Genomic DNA, 1,174 nt, shown 5'->3' with positions numbered 1-1,174 from the left:
TGAGAGAACTTTGGGCCGGCGGGGGTCGCAGACGGCAACCTTTAACCCTTTCGGGGACAGCGCTCACTGCGGCGGACAGCTTATCGTGTCGTCAGGCTACGTGAAAGGCTTCGTGATCTTTCTGCTTGGTTGCGGTTTTTGGTCAAGGTCTTCTCTGACTCTGGAAAACATTTTCAGACGGAGGCTGCCGACCGACCGATGGATCGAACGAGTCACCGAAATATCACAAACAATTTAGGTTGGCGCATTTTACGCCATTTGAAAATTTGAAATCGGGTTCCGCTTCTGAATGAAGGAATGCAAAATTTGTTTTCAGTCAGATTAAGAAATTCAACGACAAGTAAAATTGCGGCCCTAGTTTGATGTTTTTATTTTTTACGGTGGTGCCTTGGGGTGTACACGTTGGATCGATTCTGTGACAAGGTCATAAAAAAATAATAAACCGAGCATCGTACCGCAGTTTGTTTTTTTTTCAATCTGTCTCACACTTGGAAATCAAAACAACGGAAAAGCTGATGATTTATTTTCCCCCAAAGGTGAAGGAAAATGTCCTTTCATTTATTCTCATGACAAAAACCGAACACTCCCCCCACTCAAAAACGAAGGAGCAGTATTTTGGAGGGGGGGGGGGGGTCTTCTTTTTTGGACTCGCTAAGGCGCGTGCGTTTAAGCTATCCGTTGAGGCCATCGTCAACATTTTTCGGGGAGTCGCTGTCACTCATTTGCCGCGGTCCGGACGGGCGAGCGGCGTTGACGACGGTGACGGGACGAAAGGCCGCAGGAGGAGGAAGCGGCGGGGGCGGCGGTGCGAGGAGGGACGGAAGGAGACGGCGGCGGAGAGTCCTTACCTTGACGTCGGCCTTCTTGTTGAGCAGAGTCTTGGCCGCTGCGAGAACAAACACAAGGCGGAGACGCTGAGCCGACGGGCGAAGGCCCTCCGATCCCGACGTGAGGAAAACATTCCAAGGGGGGGTTGGGGCTCATCCGGCCGGCGTGCCGTTGTCCGGCTCGCGACTGGACTTTGGAAATGCGGAGGCGAGGGTGGGCGAGGGACTCACGCGTGGGCGAGGGGCAACTTTTTCTAAGGGCGCATGTCTGAGTTTGAATATGCTCTGAGCTCCCATGCTGAGATAGAGCGAGCGGGGGTCGTCAAAGAGAGACAGCAGAAGGGGGG

The 1,174-nt window shown here is 53.1% G+C and overlaps 1 protein-coding gene across 1 annotated transcript in view; it reads right to left on the bottom strand.

Annotated features, from left to right (window-relative positions):
• The window catches only part of LOC109513440 (calcium/calmodulin-dependent protein kinase type II subunit delta-like), a 17,395-nt gene that overhangs the window by 4,589 nt on the left and 11,632 nt on the right, over positions 1-1,174 (bottom strand). Inside the window, exon 13 of the mRNA XM_019865929.1 lies at positions 849-886. Coding sequence (XP_019721488.1) covers positions 849-886 — 38 coding nt within the window. The remainder of the gene's footprint in view (positions 1-848; positions 887-1,174) is intronic.

This window comes from Hippocampus comes, unplaced genomic scaffold, assembly GCF_001891065.2.
Source record: "Hippocampus comes isolate QL1 unplaced genomic scaffold, H_comes_QL1_v1.1 scaffold190, whole genome shotgun sequence".
Lineage (NCBI taxonomy): Eukaryota > Metazoa > Chordata > Actinopteri > Syngnathiformes > Syngnathidae > Hippocampus > Hippocampus comes.
The sequence above is the reverse complement of the archived record's forward strand: the minus strand, read 5'-3'. Positions and strand labels throughout refer to the sequence as shown.